The sequence below is a fragment of the Bos javanicus genome, chromosome 25 (assembly GCF_032452875.1).
Source record: "Bos javanicus breed banteng chromosome 25, ARS-OSU_banteng_1.0, whole genome shotgun sequence".
Classification (NCBI taxonomy): Eukaryota; Metazoa; Chordata; class Mammalia; order Artiodactyla; family Bovidae; genus Bos; species Bos javanicus.
The window spans coordinates 38,497,477-38,514,349 of NC_083892.1; the positions used below are offsets into that span (position 1 = coordinate 38,497,477).

General features: G+C 45.4%; 1 protein-coding gene and 1 pseudogene across 3 annotated transcripts in view; one reads left to right on the plus strand and one right to left on the minus strand.

The window, feature by feature from the left end:
* Positions 1 to 12,042, minus strand: part of ZNF12 (zinc finger protein 12) — a 35,384-nt gene extending 23,342 nt beyond the window's left edge. The window contains exons 1-6 of one of the 3 annotated variants that reach the window (XM_061402237.1): positions 11,955 to 12,042; positions 11,122 to 11,197; positions 10,914 to 10,978; positions 7,289 to 7,415; positions 6,699 to 6,794; positions 2,369 to 4,590 (exon numbers count right to left, since the gene is read on the minus strand). In XM_061402237.1, the coding sequence (XP_061258221.1) occupies positions 2,738 to 4,590; positions 6,699 to 6,794; positions 7,289 to 7,415; positions 10,914 to 10,928 (2,091 nt within the window). In that variant the 5' untranslated portion in view covers positions 10,929 to 10,978; positions 11,122 to 11,197; positions 11,955 to 12,042 and the 3' untranslated portion in view covers positions 2,369 to 2,737. Of the gene's footprint in view, positions 1 to 28; positions 2,217 to 2,368; positions 4,591 to 6,698; positions 6,795 to 7,288; positions 7,416 to 10,913; positions 10,979 to 11,121; positions 11,198 to 11,954 lie in introns of those variants that run through there. The other 2 variants (XM_061402236.1, XR_009733622.1) reach the window with 2 other exon arrangements.
* Positions 12,043 to 14,840: 2,798 nt separating this feature from the next.
* LOC133238310 (large ribosomal subunit protein uL11-like) lies at positions 14,841 to 15,449 on the plus strand (annotated as a pseudogene).
* The last annotated feature ends 1,424 nt before the right edge of the window (positions 15,450 to 16,873 follow it).

The following is a 16,873-nucleotide window of genomic DNA, read 5'->3' on the forward strand; positions in this document are numbered from 1 at the left end:
TGGGTGAGAACCTTGGAGAATCTCTCACCTGTAGGTGCTGGGAGGGGTCAACCCCTGGCTTAGCCCCTGGAAATCCACTGGGAGTTCCTAATCTGCTCACGCTCCACAGGATGAAGTAACTGTGCATATAAAGAGCAAGCATTTGCGCTCTGCCACAATTCCACATTCACTCCTTGCTGCCGGATGGGTGAGTGGGCCATCTCCCATGGTGCCTTCTTTTGTGAATGCAGGTCTTGCCAGGAATAGTTAAAAACTTTTCAAATATTGCATTTCATCCATCAAATATAAGACAAACCATTACTTTAAGTACCTCTAAGGAAGAAAAAACACCAGTTAAATTAGACTGTGTTACACTATTTCAGAGATGTAATAGTATGAAAACACTGGTGTCTCTGAAACAATAGAGAAATTCTACAACCGTATTACTGAAGAGGCAGTTGAGGGCCACATACACATGTATAGGGCCCTTTGGTATCAGGCACTTCGTAACAGAAAAAGAACGTGGTAAATCATTTATAACCTTTCCAAATATTTTACTTAAAATGCATACCGAATACTTAAGCTACTTCCCATTAGTGTGGGAAACCTTCAACAAGTAAACTATGAATATATAGTTCCTACATAAAACTATACACTGTACCAGAATCTTAGTACCTGTTATACAGCAGACTCAAGATCATCTAGACAAATCTGATGGAAAAGTGATGAGCAAGAAAAACGGGAGCCATGAGTGACAGAAACACGTGAGAAACAGCATCTCATCTCTGCAGAAAGGGGTGGATGACTCAAATAATACAGGCTATCAGGCTAATCACTGGAAAAGAAACAGAAGTGAGTCCTTACCTTACGCCATATATCATCAACAACACGGTAGCAATGACCCATGAATAACAAATTAACCTAAACAAAATTTATGTCATGCATTATGGAAAGAAAGATATACCTAACATCATATCAGGCTCCAAAAGTTGTTAGGTCAGTAATGTAAAAATAGAGGAAAACATACACATTGAATTGTTTCAAGTTTTCTAATACTCAAATATTTGAGTAATATTTACACCAAAATTTACAGAAAATAAGATCATCTCTGTATCAACACCTCAAAAAAAGTGATTTGCCTAAAGCCCACTTGTCAATTGCTCTATATCTTTAGTTATCACTAGAAGCAACCTAAATCAATCTACAATTCAGTTTTTCACAAAAGAAACAGTCCAGAGATAAGAGTGGCTACATGGCTGGCTGGTTCAGTAGCTCAAGAGCATCATCCAGGTCCCAGGTTCTTCCAGTCTTTCTGCTCTGCCATGCACAAATTATAACCATCGTTGAAAGACACAGCCAGATAAGGAAACGTTGAACAGGATCCCACTTCACCTGGCATGATTCCTTGAAGCTTTGAAGAAACCTTTTCCAGAAATAACCTGCTCAAGATATTTTCTTTACCTGTCTAGCATGGGGTCCTCCGAATAATCTAAACCAATTACTGGCTATGAGAAAGGGATTATCGTTATTGGTTGAAACTAATCAGGATTTATCCCCTGTTCCATCAAGAGGAATGGATACCCAGACTCGGGCAGCCAAAAACAAGGAATGAGTGACTAGGTTGGTCACTCAGCAACACTAGCTACAACCCATACGAACCTGCTCTCTCAATCCATTCAGGAAGGAACAAACCATGGTGCTTAAAAACACCATCGTATCAAATAAAAATACAGTTAATTTCTGGGTTACATAGTACATGTGCTCTACACACTTACAAAGGCATCTAAATAAAAAACAGTAAGTGAAAAAAACAGATTAAAATGAGACTATTTTAAGTACATTTTTTAAACCGTACTGATTGCAATGAGTCCTACAGCTGTCCCTTACTACAGAGACTTGTGGCATTAACCATTTTAAATTATCTATGCAATTTTCTACTTTATGCACAGATTTTTATCTCTTGCTGATTCAGATACAGTTAAAACACTATTAAAAATATTGGTTTCCTTATGGAAGACTTAATTCATTAACAACAATAAAATCCATTTATAAATGCTAGGGAAGAGCACAAAGAGAAGTATACTTCATATCTTTCAAATATTAGTTCATTATCTATACATATTTAGATGCTAGCATAGTGGTGCTATTTAAAATATCTTAGAAATTATTCTAATAAGGATACAATGCCTTTTCAAACATGATTCAAGCCGAACATACAACTCCTGTAATGCAGCATCCTAAAAAGCAAACAGAAACACCCAAACACCCTCAAGATCCACTCAGTGTGAGCTTAATGTTGCCATGCTGCCATCTTAATTAGCTACCCAGCGATTTTACAGCTTCTATGTACATAAGGAGCATGTTTATTCAAAACAGCCATCCTCTGTGGTTTCTTTTTTTTTTTACAAAAGCTTGACATTTTATCAGAAACATAAATTTTAGTTTCATAATTTCCAACAGAATGTTTTCCACGTTCCTTGAAAGATATCCCCTTGGTCTGAATTCCCTGATATGTAAAAGTTTGAATTCATAGCGAAACTATGTCCAATTTAAATACTGATAGATTTTTACTCCTGTCAGCATGTCATGTGGCCTAGTTACAGCTGAGGTTTCCAACCTGCAAACTTTCAGGTTCCAAGTATGACAAATACTCACAGGTTTGTTCACACCCACCTGTATGAACTCTCCAACTCGGGATGGTAGGAGTTCCTTATTCATTATATGGAGAGGGTTCTGCGACATTATAAGAGATCTGACTTCAGAGAAGCCTTCCCACATCAAGTACATTCATGTTCCCTCTCCTGTGAATTCTCTGATGGCTGTTGAAGGCTGATTTGTGGTAGAATTTTTTCCCACATTCGGTACATTCATATGGCTTCTCTCCTGAGTGAGTTCTGTAATGTACAGTGAGGTATGACATCCGAGAGAAGGCTTTTCCACATTCGTTACATTCAAAAGGTTTCTCTCCTGAATGAATTCGATGATGTATAGTGAGATACGACATCTGAGAGAAGAATTTGCCACACTCGTAACACTCATAGGCTTTCTCTCCTGTGTGTGTCCTCTGGTGTCTGTTGAGGGCTGAATTCTGGCAGAAGGTTTTCCCACATTCGTTACATTCGTAGGGCTTCTCTCCTGAATGAATTCTGTGATGTATCGTGAGGTATGACATTTGCGAGAAGAACTTCCCACATATGTAACATTCATAGGGCTTCTCTCCTTTATGTATCCTCCGGTGTCTACAAAGGGCGGAATTCTGGTAGAAGGTCTTCCCACATTCGTTACATTCGTAGGGCTTCACTCCTGAGTGAGTTCTGTGATGTATGGTGAGGTACGACAACTGGGAGAATAACTTTCCACACTCATTGCATTCATAGGGCTTCTCTCCTGTGTGGACTCTCTGGTGTCTCATGAGGGCTGAGTTAAGGTAGAAGGTTTTCCCACACTCATTACATTCATAGGGCTTCTCTCCTGAATGAGTTCTGTAATGCACAGTGAGATATGACAGCCGAGAGAAGAACTTCCCACACTCGTTGCACTCATAGGGCTTCTCTCCCGTGTGTGTCCTCTGGTGTGTGGTGAGGGTAGACTTGCGGCAGAAGCACTTCCCACACTCGTTGCACTTGTAGAGTTTCACGCCTGTGTGAATTTTCTGGTGGTCATTAAGGGCTGACTTCTGGGAGAAGGTTTTTCCACAGTCATGACAAACGTAGGGTCTCTCTCCTGAATGTGTTCTCTGGTGCTGTGTGAGGTGTGTCTTCTGGCAAAAGGCTTTTCCACAGTAGCTACATTCATAGGGCTTCTCTCCTGAGTGAGTTCTCTGGTGTTGAATGAGGTGTAACTTCTGGTAGAAGGTTTTCCCGCATTCAGTACATTCATAGGGCTTCTCCCCTGTGTGTGTTCGCTGATGGACAGTGAGGGTGCCCTTCTGGCAGAAGGATTTCCCACACTGATTACATTCATAAGGTTTCTCTCCTGTGTGAGTCCTCTGGTGGATAATAAACTTGGACTTTTTACAGAAGGATTTCCCACATGCGTTGCACTCATAGGGTTTCATTTCCAAATGAGTTGTTGGGTGCACACTGAGGTTTGACATTTGGAGAAAGGCTATTTCAGATTCGTTCCACTTGTAGGGTTTCTCCTCTATATGGTTAACAAACACTGTATCCTTCTGAAAGGCTTTCTGGCATTCGATATATTCAAAGGGTTTGTCCAAAATGTGAATGTTCTGATAAATACTTTCTTCATTTAGAGCATAAGCCTCCCTGTTTTGGTTAAATTCATAAGGTTTATCTCCGAGATGAGTTTTTTTAAGCTTCACATGGAGAAGTGATCTCCCACAAGCACTACATTCATCAGGTTTCATTCTTGCATAGCTGCCATCACTACTAATATATTCTGAAATAGACTTTAAACTCTTTTCACATGAATCACACTGATAGGATATTTTTCTTGAAGAAACAGGGCTTGTTTCCACATTACAAGTCTTACCAAGACCATTACCTCTCCCTTCAGGCAGGGTTTTGTTGTTAATGGATTCAGTTTGCCTTGAATGTTTGTCTTCATTTTCCTGGCTTCCCTCCATCAGATCATGAACTTTCCAGACTTCTTCTAAAAAGAGGCAAGATTAACCAATTTTTATGCAACTTCCTAGGTAAGAAATGACATGTGACTTGTACACAAGCATTTCATTGTGGCACAGGTGCTAGCTTCTTGGACAGGTGAAAACCATTCCAAGTGTATTTCTCCCCCTTATTATTTTGGTTTGGAATGAACTTGCACATGCACACACACAAGCTCCATGATCTCCAGTGGTGAAGAAAGCTGATAAAAACAAGTGGTAAAGAATCCACCTGCAGTGCAGGAGATACAGGTCTGATCCCTGGGTCAGGAAGATGCCCTGGAGGAGGAAATGGCAACCCACTCCAGTACACTTACCTGGGAAATGCCATGGACAGAGGAGCCTGGCAGGTTACAGTCCATGGGGTTGCAAAGAGTCAGACATGACTGAGTACATGCACACATTAATATTTCAAAATTTTGTTCAAAGCTGAGTACAGAAGATAAAACGTGGAGCAATGATCTGAAGACAGAGGATGCTGGATAAATGCCTGATTCTTAGATATGAAAGGGCTCACAGCAAACAGGTCAACTGATGGGGGAACAATGAGTTTAGCTGTTGCACAAGGGCCAGGAGGACTGTGCGAGAGGCAGGTCTCCACTTCACACCAAGTCGTTTCATATCGCATGGAGATAAAGAGCACAGTCTACGGTGCTACCACCTACACTGAGATGGTTTGGTACCAACTATGCCCCAGTTTATATTCAATTGCAAGTCTCTGCTCCTGTTGTTTTACTAAATTTGCCTGACTTCCAGCCTTTGATCTACTCAAAATCTATCTTTCCTGAGGCAAAAACCTGAGAAAAGATAGGTTTCCTCAGAATCTATCAAAACTTGAGGAGGGTGGGTGGAGAAGCCCAAGCAAAAAACACGGTCAACAGATTTCTTGATCAGACCTAGATTTTTTTCCTAAAGCATCACCTTGAGATGGAGTTGAAGTCGAGGGAAGGAAGAAACTGGTATTAGAGCTGAAAGTGAAAACTCTAAGGAGGGGTTGAATATTTGAGTTCAGACTTAAAGAATGTGTAATCTGGACAAATAACCCACACCTCAGTGAAACAGAAGAGACCTTTAGAAGTGTGGACCAAATGAAGTTTAGGAAACAATAAAAAATTATAATTTCTGGGCAACATAGGGACAATATTGTATGATTCTAAAAGGAAGAGGAATTTAAACTGCCTTTAGGAATCAACAGGGAATGGCTGTAGGCTCATCCTGTGAGACTAGTGATAAGATGGATTCAAAAGTCAGGGGAACACATCTTGCAAATCCAATGAGATTTGCACTCTCTCAGGAAACACTGAACCAGCAACAGGTAGACAGAGCAGCATGAAACACATAAAAGCCTTAAATACCTGAGATAGGAGGACCTTCTAAAGAGCTTGTGGAATAAACCACCAGAGGGTGAGGCAGACCCTTCAGGGATGTTTCTGGAGGGGGCAGGGTGGGGGTGGTAAATGAATCAGGACTCATTTCTCTGTCTCCTACTTGATTGAGCACCTGCTCAGACACAACATGATTCAAGACACTGCCAACAGAACAGAAAGTAAGAGACAAGATGAAAGTGAGCATCTGGTGGAATAGGGAGACCCTGTTATGCTATCACCAAACTCCAGCAGGAATGACCAGCGCCTGTGATCAAGACAGCACAAATGAACTGAGTTCACTGGTTTATGCACAGGATGGGGGTGTGAACTCTGACCTCAAAGAAAGAGAAGTGAGAAGTGAAGCCAGGGACAGAAACAAGCCTGAGGCATTTCATGGGAAAGAAGAAAGAAACTAATGAGAACATGGAGAGTCAGGAGTTATCTCTAATGACAAACGATATATATGCCTGCCAACAAAATGCCATAAGAAGTTCTGAGGTTTAAGAGGAGGAAGGAAGCGAGCAGGTTTTGATTCAGAGCAGAAACCAGAGTGGGAAGCTCTACCAACACAAGCTGCTGTGGGGAAGGAAAAAGCCTTAGGGAGAGAGATTCGAGTTGCCGGAGTGCAAGAACAACTCTTCAGTCACTTCTCAGGTTTGGCACCATTAAAAAGCTCCAGGGAAAAACACTCCTGAGTGACCACCCTCCTTACTGCCACCCCCCTCACACACCTGGGTGACTCTGAAGCAGGAATTCTCCTTCCACCACCCACGGCTCTTCTCCTTGTTCCAATTTGGTGATGACTTCTGGTTTGATAATGTGACACCCTGTTAATAGATACAAGAGAGAACTTGAACTTGGCTGCTGGGCTTCCAGATCTGTCATGTAAGCAAAAGGCTGGCTTATGAGCTACAGGAGAGAAGTGCCATTGGTGCTGTGCCAGAATCAGAACCTACCTTGAGGTAGAGACCACATGCCCCACCTGGTACCCCAGATGATTCCAGTTGTTCTGTCAAGTTCAAAGTTAAAGTGTGTGTGTCTGTGTGTGTATACTTGGTCAGCTGACTCTAGGCAACCCCACGGACTGAAGATTGCCAGGTTCCTCTCTCCATGGGATTTTCCAAGCAAGAATACTGCAGTGGGTTTCCATTTCTCCAGGGGATCTTCCCAACCCAATTCAGTTTCATAAGATCGAACCTGAATCTCTTACACCTCCTGCACTGGCAGGTGGTTCTTTTACCATTGTGCCACCTGGGAAGCCCACAAGTTCAAAGTTAAAACCATTAAGTTAGAGGGAAATCTCATTTATCTCTCTCCTCACCCACAGAGATGAGGTGGCTGTAGTTCTCCAGCATCACGTCCCTGTAGGTTGTCTTCTGCTCAGGGTCTAGGTGCTGCCACTCCTCCTGGGTGAAGTCCACCGCCACGTCCCTGAATGACACTGACCCCTGTAATGGCACCATAGTGGGAACTGGGTGACATGGAGCAGATACACGGGGACAAGAGCTCACCCAGCTCACTGGTCAAGTTTACACTGTGTACCTTTTCTATATTATGGGCCTTATGGAAGGAAAATAAATATAATATACTGCCATTGAGTTTGCTCAATGTACAGGAAAAAAAGAAAATACAGCCTTACACTATGAGCCAGCAACAGTCCTGAGGACGAGACCAGCAGACAGAGCCTGTGCCCTCGAGAAGCACAGGCCTGAGGGCAGTGTGCAAACCCAAGAGGCACTGTGATCCTTCATTCTGCTTACAGAACACTAATAATGCCAGTTGGTTCTCTTTTGTCCTCCCCAGCCGCTCCTTGACTGGCTCCTCCTCTCCTCTGAGTCGTCCTCAAGCCATCATAGGGCCCTGGGGCTCAGTTCTTTTCTTGTACCCTTGGCTTTGATGGTGATCCCATCTTGCCTCATGGCTTTAATAACCTGTGCTGTGCCATGTTGTGCTTAGTCGCTCAGTTGTGTCCAACTCTTTGCCACCCCATGGACTGTAGACTCCCGGGTTCCTCTGTCCATGGGGATTCTCCAGGCATTAATAACCTTCTACACTTCAACATTTCCCAATGTTTATCACCAGCCCAAGCTTCTCTTCTGCTCCTGCCCTGAGCTCCTCCTACAACTCACAGAAGGAACCGAGTTGTAGTATTCACCAGTTACCAAGGCGATGAGCAAGCCAGGCAGCACATCCCAGTTCCGTATTTTACTACAGAGATAAGCCTGCCTCGACCTGACCCTGGCCTGCCCACGAGCTATTGGAAACAGCTTGGTTCGTCCCGCCCTAATGCCCAGCCGGGTATTTGGAATCCCTTCATCCCCCAACACATTCCAGGGAAGGAGCTCACTTACTCCTGATGAGGGGCACAGAGCGCACAACAGAACCGGAAACTGCCATACCCAGACCTGTGAGTGCGGATCTTCTGAGTTAATTCACAAACACTCACACTCACACAGTCATTACAGCCTGTTTCCTCCTGTACCATCACCTCTAGAATACAGACAATAATGGTGCCTGTCACATGATACAGATCAGTACCAAACAGGCTCTTTCACGGAAAGCACTTAACACAGTTCTTTGGACAAAACATGCTTTTCAATACCTGCTATTACTGCTGATTATCTACTGTGTATCTCACCACTCTGCAAATCAGAATGAATCAGAAAACACAGAAATAAATAACTAAACGTAATGGGTCTGTTAAATTTATGCAATTGCCCAGAAAAGTTTACAAAACAGTGCCTGTGTGTTAAAACCAATAAGGTTCAGGTGCTCTCAAAAGACAGAGAAGGCAATGGCAACCCACTCCAGTGCTCTTGCCTGGAGAATCCCAGGGACGGGGAGCCTGGTGGGCTGCCGTCTATGGGGTCGCACAGAGTTGGACACGACTGAAGCGACTTAGCAGCAGCAGCAGCAGCTCTCAACAGAACATGGAGACAGGAGTGGTTAGGAGGAGTTAAGGAAACGAGCTCGTCAAGCTCAGGGTCTATTAGAGACGATGATGAACTCCTGATGTTGACTGAAAATCAAAGTTCTTGATTGTGAAACAATCCAAGAGGCAGAATGGCTCATGTTCCCTGACCCCAAGCTCCACACGCCGAGATGACTGGGACCCAGACTTTGTTGGCCTGGGAAGGCTGAGGCTGCCCTGCTGCTGCTGAGACATACCAGCAGAAGTAGCCACTGCCCAAGGCAGACAGAGCTATGTACAGCACTGCCCTGGTCTAGCCTGGAGAAACCTGTCTCAGACAGCAACAGCAAATCTTCCAGAACTCAGCCCATATTCCAACCAGACATCACCAGACATACCTGTGTCCGACCCCTGAGGACTGGGGGGTCCACACGTTCACACATTAAAGTCTTTACCAAGTGCAAGAGAGTGGCTGACGCAGTGCCCAGAACCAGAAAGAGAAAGTAAGAACCAGAAGAGAAGCACGAGACCAATGAATTCCTCCCTTCTCACCTCCACTCACCTCCTTGAAAGAAGTTGTACTTCAGTACTGACCAAGGAGGGTGCTCTTATTCACTTGTGTGGATAAGACTAAAAATCTTGTGATTTTGAGAAATTTTTTTAAATGAATAGTATTCAACCTCTCAAAATGAAAAAAATTAAAGAATTATATGCTATTGCTGGAAAATCAAGTAAAAAGACAAAAAAACTTGGAAAACAATGTTCACTAACATGACTCCAACTGGAAACATTTATAAATACTTAAGGCTACTCTGTTAGTCAATAAGACAAGCAAAACAAATCAGTACTGAGACAGGAAGACGGACTGTGGACATGAACAGGCCCTTCATATAAAAAGAGAAACACACCAGTCTGAGAAGACCACATACTGTACGATTCCAACTACGCGACATTCTGTAAAAGACAAAAATACATTGACGGTAATAAGATGAGCAGCTGTTGGGGGCTGGGGCAGAGAGAGACAAGCAGGAGGTGCCCTGGGTTGTTTCTGGTGGCAAAGCAGTTCTATACTGTACTTCTTTGGTGGCTGAAGGCCATTCACTACACACTTGTCAAGACCTGAACACAGAGTGACCCCTAATATAAACTACGGACTCCAGGTGGTAGGAAGGTATCAACAATTGATAGGATGCACCGCACAAAGTGTGAGACGATAACAGGAGGAAACCAAGAGGGACGATTATAGGGAACTCTGTACTGTCAGCTCAATTTCCCCATGAACCTAAAACTGTTCTAAAAAGTCTATTTATTAAAAAAGAAGAAACAGCTTCTAAACCTATGAAAATGTTCTCAACCTCACTCATGACTGAGAAAGAACCCAAGGGCGTGGACGTGCACTACGTACTGGGGCCCAGGACCAGCGGCAGTGGGAACTCACTGAGGCCTCCCCCTTGCCTGTCTGCCATCCAGCTGGAGCCCCAAGTCCCCCTGACTTGATTCCCCCACCCATCTCCCACCACATATCACATCAAGGAAACCTTTAACACCCAAGGATAAGTGTTTGGAAAGGACAACGTAAGGCAAGCAATAGATGGTCTTTGTCACTTTTTGCAATGAATGTCAAGAACTCAAGGCTTGTTCTGTGACTTTAAGACCTCTGGAGGATCCTGGAATCTACACATAGAACTTGCCAGAAACACTTGGTGCTGACCTGCTCTCTATGCTTTGTCTAACCCTATCTTTTACCTATTCCTACTTTTCCATTTTAAATTCTGAACTATTGGGCCTCCTAAAGTGTTATTACAAATCAGTGAAAGTGCTAGCCGCTGTTTGGAGTCAATCCAGGCTCCTCTATCCATGGAATTCTCCAGGCAAGAATACTGGAGTGGGTTGCCATTCCCTTCTCCAGGGGATCTTCCTGACCCAAGGATCCAACTCGGGTCTCCTACATTGCAGGCAGATTCATTACAATCTGAGCCACGAGGGAAGCCTACAAAATGGAGAAGGGAGTAAATAAGTAAACAACAAAACTCACCAGAGATTGATTCATTTTCCGCTGCTCTCGGAATAACTTGCAGGACTGTGAAAGCAGAGGCGGACCTGAAGGAGGAAACGCAGGTAGTGAAGCGAGCCAGGAACAGCTAGTGTGAACGAGCCCTGCCCAGCACTTCACTAGACACTTGTGGGAAACCCGCCCTTTCACTTTCCAGTAGGGCTTAGAAGAACAAAGACTGAGTACACACCCACAGGCCTGTAACTCCCACATGATTATGGTACTGCGGGGAAAACACTTTTTCATCAGTGGATGAACATGGAATCCTATTAAAATAAAGTTCCATCATTAAATATAAAATGATAAAAACAAACAATTACAGTTTTACTAACTCTGTCAAGATCAGAAAATCCACAAGATGCTCTGAGTAACGCGATACACTCAGGTGCGGCTCAGTCTTTCAATTATTTGTACAAACTTAAACGCAATGCTCAAAAAAGATCTCTTATTAAGAAACTAACAGAGCACTTGCCCTAAAAGTTTGATATTGCTAACGATCCCATCTGCAGACCTAGTGACCTGGGACAAGTCACCTCCCTTCTCAGGCCCAATCACCGCCTCCCTCAACTGAGGCAGCGGGACAGACGCCTCGAAGACTCATCCCGCACTAACTACACGGTGCGAGTCCACCCGGCAGAACCCGCGGAGGAGGGGGGCGTGGCGTGTCAGCGGAGGCTTAGATTACAAAACCAAGTGCGGATGAGTCTTGAGAGACACGTGCAGGATTGCAAGAAGGCGAGAGAAAGAGGAGGAGGGGCCTCGGGGATGGAGGGAGAGGTGGACGCGGCACGTTCGGGCCAAGCCTGGGGCCCCCACTGCCTCAGGACACCCAGAACTCACAAGCCCCAGCTGAGCCCCATCGGAGCAGCCGGTCCTGCCCTCCAGCCCGGCCTCTCGACCCCGGCAAAGCGGTCAAACCTTCTCAGTCGCTCTCTCGTGGGGTCCGGAGCGGGCTCCCCAAGCCCTGCTCTCCGAGGGGAGCAGGATCAACAGCCGCCTGGAGGCCGCAGACGCACCACCTACCTCGTCGGGACTCGCTGACCGGCCCCGGGCTCCCCAGGCTCCGGCCGGGGGCTGCTCCTGCGGCGCGCTCCTCTCCCCGAGTCCCTCCTCTCCGCCTCCCGAGGCCTCTGGGCCCGAGGAGCCAGCTCTGGGCCTACGGGACAAGCTCCCTTCGGGCCAACGTCGTTCCCGAGGCTTCACCGTGTCGTGCGCTGCAGACGGTCGGGACCGGGCCCCGCCGCTCCTTAGTGTCGCCGCCGCTAGCCCGGCCTCTCCGACCCAGCCCGAGGGCTCCGGGGCTCGAGCTCCGGGGTCTCGGCTCCAGCCTCCGCCCGGCCCGCGAGAACCCTCGCGTGCACAGCCCGCGTCCGCTGGATGCCAGCCCTGCCGGACGGCGTTCCAGTCCCGCAGGCCCCGGAATCCCCGCCCGCCGGAGGCCAAAGCCTGGGAACGAGGGCGAGCGGTGACCTGGCCAACGACAGGAAGCAAAAGCCCCGGTGCGCGTGCGCGAACACGCACACAGAACGCGGAGCCCCAACGCCGGAGGATGCCGGAAGTCCGGGCACCGGGGCCCGCCCCCGGGAGCAGGACAAATAGCAAGACTCTATTTCCCAGAACTCTCCGCGCCATGAAATTAGGGAACCTCTTAAATGTCTCCACCTCATCTGGAGGTGAAGCAATGCTGTGCTGAGAGGATGGACCCTCTGAACCAGGGAATCAATATCAGATCAGATCAGATCAGTCGCTCAGTCGTGTCCGACTCTTTGCGACCCCATGAATCGCAGCACGCCAGGCCGGAATCAATATCCCATTTGTTAACTCCTGTTAGGGGTCAAGGAAAGATAGGGCCTCAGGTGGGGTGCTGTGTGATTGCCTCCTGGATCCCTGGTCATTTCCCTGCCCAGAGGTATTTTAGGTTAGATCTGAGGATCTCTGACAAACCAGAGAGGGGAAGGAGTGTATCCTGTTCGGTGGTGGTGGTGGTTTAGTGGCTAAGTCGTGTCTGTCCACGAGATTCTCCAGGCAAGAATACTGGAGTGGGTTGCCGTTTCCTTAACTGAAATACTAACAGTTCAGTTCGGTTCAATAGCTCAGTCCTGTCTGACTCTTTGCCACCCCACAGACAGCAGCATGCCAGGCTTCCCTGTCCATCACCAACTCCCTGAGCTTGCTCAAACTCATGTCCATTGAGTCGGTGATGCCATCCAACCATCTCATCCTTGGGAGAAGGAAATGGCAACCCATTCCAGTATTCTTGCCTGGAGAATCCCAGGGACAGAGGAGCCTGGTGGGCCGCCGTCTATGGGGTCACACAGAGTCAGACACATCGGAAGAGACTTAGCAGCAGCAGCAATATCTCATCCTCTGTCGTCCCCTCCTCCTCCTGCCTTCAATCTTTCCCTGCATTAGGGTCTTTTCCAATGAATCAGTTCTTCACATCAGGTGGTCAAAGTATTGGAGTTTCAGCTTCAGCATCAATCCTTCCAATGAATATTCAGGACTGATTTTCCCTAGGATTGACTGGTTGGATCTTCTTGCAGTCCAAGGGACTCTCAAGAGTCTTCTCCAACACCACAGTTCAAAAAGCATCAATTCTTTGGCACTCAGCTTTCATTATAGTCCAATTCTCACATCCATACATGACTACTGGGAAAAACATAGTTTTTACTCGACTGATCTTTGTTGGTAAAGTAATGTCTCTGCTTTTTAATATGCAGTCTAGGTTGGTCATAGCTTTTTTCCAAGGAGCAAGTGTCTTTTAATTTCATGGCTGCAGTCACCATTTGCAATGATTTTGGAGCCCCCCAAAATAAAGTCTGTCACTGTTTCCATTGTTTCCCCATCTATTTGCCATGAAGTGATGGGACCAGATGCCATGATTTTAGTTTTCTGAATGTTGAGTTTTAAGCCAACTTTTTCACTCTCTTTCACTTTCATCAAGAGGCTCTTTAGTTCTTTTTCACTTTCTGCCATAAGGCTGGTGTCATCTGCGTATCTGAGATTATTGATATTTCTCCCAGCAATCTTGATTCCAGTTTGTGCTTAATCCAGCCCGGCATTTTGCATAATATACTCTGCATATAAGTTAAATAAGCAGGGTGACAATATACAACCTTGATGTACTCCTTTCCCTATTTGGAACCAGTCTGTTGTTCCATGTCGTTTTAACTGTTGAAATACTATGTTTCATTAAAATGCTAGGATATAATAAATGTTCAGCCATGATAAAAAATGTTCAATCATGGGCATATGGTTTCTCCAAGGAAGGAAAAGAGAATAGGAATTGTAGCTTTTCTAGATTATACAATCAATGCATTAAAAACAGTAGAAAAATCAGAAGGTACATACAAATTGAAAAAAGAAAATGGATATCTGCAATCTTACCTTTTTAACAGGATATTGTTCATGTTAGATAAAAATGTAATTTTTCAAAAATGGAATCATAAGGACAATGATTTATCACTATTTTGGGGGTGAAATCATGTAACCGTGTTCTCGACTAGTTACTTCTCAAAAGCTGGTATGGGTAAAATTAAAAATAAAATCTTCTGCCAATCCAGAAAATCCTCTTCCCAGATGTAGAAATAAAGAAAACAGCTTTATTGTTGAATAACTATGAAAGCAGGCTGTGGGACTTCCCTGGTGGGTCATTAGTTAAGACTCTGCCCTTCAGACACAGGGGGCTCAGGCTCAGTCCCTCCTGCAGGAATTAAGATCTGGCATGCTGTGGGACTGGCCAAAAAAACAAAAAAGCAGGCTGTGCTGTGCATCACAAGGGAACCACTATTTGTGTAAATGAGATGAACCTCATCTTTTTATATAGCCCAGGAGATAGAATCCATTGCATACATGTTTAAGATAACAGTAATTTGCCTTCTGTGAAAAAACTTGACAACATTTTCGGCTTTGAGGAGGCAAAGATGCTACTTTCTTGGGTTATCAGGAATCCGGGTTGATTTGACACCATCTGCCTCCTCTATGCCACCTAAATTCAACACCAACGAGACCAGAGTCATATAGTGAGGTGCATAGTGGGGAGGTCGGTACCATATCTGCCCTGGCCCCCAAGACTGGCCCCAGGGTCTGTCTCCAAAAGAGGCTGGTGATGACATCACCAAGGCAACTGGTGATTGGAAGGGTCTGAGGATACAGTGAAACTGATCATTCAGAGCAGACAGGCCCAGATTGAGTGGTACCTTCTACTTCTTATGGAACTGCTGAAGCCCTCAAGGAACTGCCAAGAGACAGGAAGAAGCAGAAAAACACTAGATACAGTGGAAACATCAGTTTTAATGAGATGGTCAACATTGCCAGGCAGATGCATCATCGACCTCTAGCTAGAGAACTCTCTGGAACCATTAAAGAGATCCTGGGGATTGCCCAGTCAGTGGGCTGCGATGTTGATGGCTGCCACCCCAACGCATCATAGATGACATCAACAGTGGTGTAGCTGAGTGCTGTGAGCTTGAGCCTGGCAAACTTCCAGCCCGTGTGCCACAACTAAAAGCCCCATAGAGCTGCAATGAAGACCCAGCACAGCCAAAGTGAAAACAAGACAACAACAACAACAACAAAATCCTGGTTGTGGCAGTTTTCTTGGGCTGCATCACAAAGTATGGCAAACCCGCAGGCTTAAACAACAGAAATGAATTGTCTGACAGTTCCGCAGGTTGCGAGTCCAAATTGAGGCGTCGGCAGGAGTGGGTCTCTCCAAGAGCTGTAGGGGAAGATCTGTTGCAGGTGGAGGGGGCAATTTCTTCACTACATATACACTAGGTAGGTACCAGGTAGGTGCTTGTCAGGAACTCCGATCCTGGCTCTGCTTATCCACAGCAGCACGAGGCAGCTTGACGGGTTGTCATGGACCTGTCGGCAGGAGGACTAGAAGCTGGTTCACACATTTGCTCAGCCCTGGACCCACGGCTTGGCCACAACCCTTCCATGTTAGGGTCCAGGTCATGGTTCACCCCTTCCTGCTTATTTCATTCAATGGTGACGTACTTTCTTTAGGACTTCCTACTGCACCAAGAAATAGAGGAAAACAACAGGATGGGCAAGACTAGAGGTCTCTTCAAGAAAATTAGAGATACCAAGGGAACATTTCATGCAAAGATGGGCTCGATAAAGGACAGAAATGGTATGGACCTAACAGAAGCAGAAGATATTAAGAAGAGGTGGCAAGAATACACAGAAGAACTGTACAAAAAAGATCTTCACGACCAAGATAATCACGATGGTGTGATCACTGACCTAGAGCCAGACATCCTGGAATGTGAAGTCAAGTGGGCCTTAGAAAGCATCACTACGAACAAAGCTAGTGGAGGTGATGGAATTCCAGTTGAGCTCTTTCAAGTCCTGAAAGATGATGCTGTGAAAGTACTGCACTCAATATGCCAGCAAATCTGGAAAACTCAGCAGTAGCCACAGGACTGGAAAAGGTCAGTTTTCATTCCAATCCCAAAGAGAGGCAATGCCAAAGAATGCTCAAACTACCACACAACTGCACTCATCTCACATGCTAGTAAAGTAATGCTCAAAATTCTCCAAGCCAGGCTTCAGCAATATGTGAACCGTGAACTTCCTGATGTTCAAGCTGGTTTTAGAAAAGGCAGAGGAACCAGAGATCAAATTGCCAACATCTGCTGGATCGTGGAAAAAGCAAGAGAGTTCCAGAAAAACATCTATTTCTGCTTTATTGACTATGCCAAAGCCTTTGACTGTGTGGATCACAATAAACTGTGGAAAATTCTGAAAGAGATGGGAATACCAGACCACCTGACCTGCCTCTTGAGAAATGTGTATGCAGGTCAGGAAGCAACAGTTAGAACAGGACATGGAACAACAAACTGGTTCCAAATAGGAAAAGGAGTACGTCAAGACTGTATATTGTCACCCTGCTTATTTAACTTATATGCAGAGTACATCATCAGAAACGCTGG